The sequence below is a fragment of the Primulina tabacum genome, chromosome 16 (genome assembly GCF_025594145.1).
Source record: "Primulina tabacum isolate GXHZ01 chromosome 16, ASM2559414v2, whole genome shotgun sequence".
Lineage (NCBI taxonomy): Eukaryota > Viridiplantae > Streptophyta > Magnoliopsida > Lamiales > Gesneriaceae > Primulina > Primulina tabacum.
Window position 1 is genome coordinate 122366 of NC_134565.1, and position 4228 is coordinate 126593.

Consider the following 4228-nt stretch of genomic DNA (forward strand, 5'->3'; position numbering starts at 1 on the left):
CAGCGCTTCGGTTCGATTGCTAGGCTAGATCTCGGGACGATTTTGTGCAGTATTTCGGCTAGGGAGGAGTGCTGGAATTTTCGAATCTTTCAGCTCTAGAATTTCGAGAATGTGGTGTGTTGAAGAGTGAGGGGGATGGCCTATTTATAGGTGAGGATGGGAGGTTCAATAAGGTAGCCAAATCATGTCCAAATTGACCTTCAAATCCTATGGTTGACTCCCAAAATTTTTATTCCAAGCAAAGTTTATTTAGGTACCAAATTTGTGGGTTAATTCCTTAGTCCATTGTCCCTCAATAATTTCGAAAATTTGGTTGCTTTGTGGGAGGGATTTTTGAGCAAATCCTTGATTATATGTTTCCAATTAACCAAGAGTCTACCTATCACAATGACTAGTCATATATTATAGGGAAATTCCGAAAATCTCTAGTAAGATTTAACCTTAATTTCTCTACTTGTATGGTATCCCAAATCTTGTAAAATTCCTCCTCCAAATTTCGAAATTAGGCTTGAACAAGTGCATGTAATAATATCTTGACATTAAATATTTTCCATAAAATATTCTTCAATATACATCCCTTATTTTAACACCATAATCCGAAAAGAATATTCTCTACTCATAAATTTCCTTACACTTGTTTAATCACATGGGGAAAAATCGGTCCTCACAATTAAGGTTTGCTGAGTCATTAGACTCACTAGGTGTGATCGATGCAGGTGAGCATGATACTAATGGAGGTATTGATGGTTGAACTAGCTGGACTGAAGGTGCACATAACCCGATGACCGTCGCTAGTTTTTCGCAAATAAAACTATGTTATGATTTATGATTACTTAAAGATTTTTATGTCTTATATATTTTTTAAAGGTTTTGAGAGGATTAAAGACTTTATGAGTTATTTTGTAAAATACTAAGTTTAGGTTTGGTTGACGTTTTACGATTTCATATTTTGAATGCTTACTTTTGGAAATTTCAAATAATAGGTTGGTTGGTATTTTAATTGCAAAAATATTTATTTATATATGCATAGTAATTTCGGCCAAATGTTTGGAAAAAAAAATTTCTAGTATATTTTAAAGAAAAACGAGTAGTAAACATTTCAATATGCACCAAAAGTTTAGGTGTAATCAAGTTATATCTCAACTACTTAACATAAATGGCCAGTCTAATTAATAATTATTCAATACAAATTTAATATATATAATTACTAATTGTTCTAGGAGCAAACCCTTGTGCATAGAAAATTTATATAGTGAAAGACTGATATACCCTTGCTTAGGGTTAAGTTTACTCGTCCTTGGAGAGTCCCTTGAGAAGGTCTTTTGCTTGAAGCTTAATACCCTTTGCATCTGATCTCTTCATAATCCTCAGCCTTTTGCATGACTCTATAAACATCCTGCAAATCAAATAGTAACCAAATCTAATTTTTAGGTACTCCCATAGCCACATATTAGTATATATGATGTAACATGATTTATTCGATCATACGCTCAAGCACGCTGAAGGACTGAGATCATGATAATTTTGAAATAAAATATATATTTTCTTTAAAGAATTATATAAATCTTAACAATTTTTATTTAAATCGTCGTTCTTAACTCGTATATCGTTTTTTTTTTATTTCATGTATAATTTCTCGATCTCCAATACATTCCATGAGTCAAAGCTCAGCTCACACATAAATAGGCGTGTAAACGAATCAAGTTTTAAATTTTTTTTCTTCCAAAACCATCTTCAGGCTAATAGAATGGACTTAAGAAACTCATTAAGTTAATATTTAGTGGATCTGATTCAAAATTGATTACAAACAAACGTATGATATATACAAGTAAAATCAATTTTTAATGGAAATGAAAATTACATACATTATATAATAATTTATTATAAACTTTTAACCAGAATTTATTATGTGAGTAAACAAAAAACCAGATTAAATTATGCGATGTATGTAATATGATAATTTATTGTAATTTTCATTGTAAATTTGGGAGTGATTTGGTTGTGTAAGGAAATTATATATGGCCTTGCAAACTTTCTATATGTACATGATAATGTTTGCCTTGACTAGGCATTATATTATTGTCCTTTTCCACATTTCCTGTCTCATTATTTAATCAGATTTATTTATTTTCCAATTTTAACTCTGTCGGCAATAATTAAATTAGCATACATTTATTTAAAATATTTAAATTAATTTAAAAAATTACAAAAAATTAAATAAATGAATTTTAGGATAGAGAAACTTACTCCCATGGGACATCTCCAACAAGCATCCAGTCTCCATCTTTGTCCTCGTAAATTGGAACGTAATCACAATTGTCTGCATCATTCGCTCCCTCCCCTGATATTCCAATACAATGAGATCTTATTTAAAATTTTAAATAATATATCATATGAGCTATAAATCATCGAAAAGATTTTCAAAATTCTCAATTAAACCATTTTTTAGTACTGAAAATAATCAACCTCTGTGTATCAGTGGGACGTGGAGTTCTATGAATCTTACTTGCACGTTAATTAATTTTAAAGTTAATTTCGTTCTGTCCTACGTTAACCGCATCCTATGTTGCATCTTGGATTTTGGTACCAAATTTTTTTTATTTAAAATTCTCTTTTGGAAACATTTAAAAAAAACATTTTCTGGACCCGAAATGGGCATACTTGACCTCATTCCAAATAACCCTAATTTTTAAATACAAAAAAACCCCTTAATAAAAATAAAAATAAATATAATTTTTTTTAAAAATAATATTTCATACTAGATTTGTAAGTTGAAAATAAAATTGAACGAAGGAGAGAACTAATTACTTCTCAAAGTTGAAATTAAAATTGAAAATACAAATATCAAGATATGGATTGGCTCAAACTAATTAAACTTACTCTCCTTATAATACTTATTATAGAAGGATTTTAGTAAATATGTTACACAATATTAAAATTGACATTTATGTATGAAAAATTAAATATTGCAGGAATTCTAGCAATTTCACATGATTTTAGAATCTTTTCACAGATTGAATAATGCTGATGTTTTTACATATATGTTAGTTAGATCATAATCGATTTTCCAATTTTGCATGGCAAGAATTGCAAAAAATAGTTCGTTAAACATGCAACTACAATAATTTTTCTGAATATAATATCAAAAAGAAACTGGAAAATTGTAATAACAATTTTTTTTAAAAAAAACTCACCGTTATCAAAAGATTCAAAGAGTTTCTCAAGAGCCATGACAAGATCAGAATAAGCTTTTTGCATACTCAAATCAATCTTCCGAAGAAAAGGAGCTCCATCCATGCTAACCTTCACGTACATTTTGATCCCATTGAAGCTATTCTTCCTCCGATACGCGCACACCGGCGGCCACCCCACGACCGGATTCTTGTTCTCCGCCCTATCGTCGTCGCTGGAAAGTTCGGAGAACACCCTTTTCTTGTCATTTTTCTGTCCCATTAATCCGCCTCCGCCGGGAAGCCCCAACCTCAGCTCGGTTTCGAGTGCCGGACATAAACCATTGGTGGTTTTCTCCATTTTGTGACGATGGAATACTTGGTTTCCTTTGGTAAGTATTTTGGTTTTGAAATGTGTTTGCTGAGAGATCATATAAAAAGATAGGTTTTATAATGAATCAAACAAAACATGTAGGACCCGTGTGGTAAATAAGGGCTGTCTCCCCTTCATATGTTAAATACTTCGAAATTTATGTTTGCATAATTTTTATTGAAATATAGGGTCGCAGGCCATGAACGAATTGAGTCGTCTAGTACTTTGTTTTTCTGGATCGGACTTAATTAGTCATCCCTCTTGATTAATTAAATTCATGTACGTGTACTTTGTTTCAAGTATCAAATCATTTGCATTTTCAGTTTTATAGTTTAGTTATTTGTATGGTCAAATTTCAATCTTAGCCTCATATGCATCTGTTAAGATTGGAATTTGAATCTAACTCAACCTCAAAAGCTAGCTCAAGGGGGGAGGATTGTCCAAGACCATATATACAACTTCCAGGTATTTTATCCAACCGATGTGAGATAACTAACACACCCTCTCACGCCCAGAAATGAACATCTGGAGCGTGAATTTTATAAATGACTCAATTATGGGCAGAACGTGTGACCCAACTATGGGCAGTCCAACACATAACGGTGGAACCTGGCTCTGATATCATGTTAAGATTGGAACTTGGACCTAACTCAACCCCAAAAGCTAGCTCAAAGGGGGAGGATTG

The 4228-nt window shown here is 32.0% G+C and overlaps 1 protein-coding gene across 1 annotated transcript; it reads right to left on the reverse strand.

Moving 5' to 3' along the window:
- Positions 1-1102: 1102 nt before the first annotated feature.
- LOC142529119 (auxin-induced protein 22C-like) lies at positions 1103-3580 on the reverse strand. Its single transcript, XM_075634514.1, has 3 exons — positions 3195-3580; positions 2248-2341; positions 1103-1396 (listed from the first exon to the last, which is right to left on the reverse strand). Exons 1-3 carry the CDS (start codon positions 3529-3531, stop codon positions 1288-1290), a joined length of 540 nt encoding a protein of 179 aa, XP_075490629.1. The 5' UTR covers positions 3532-3580; the 3' UTR covers positions 1103-1287.
- Positions 3581-4228: the final 648 nt, after the last annotated feature.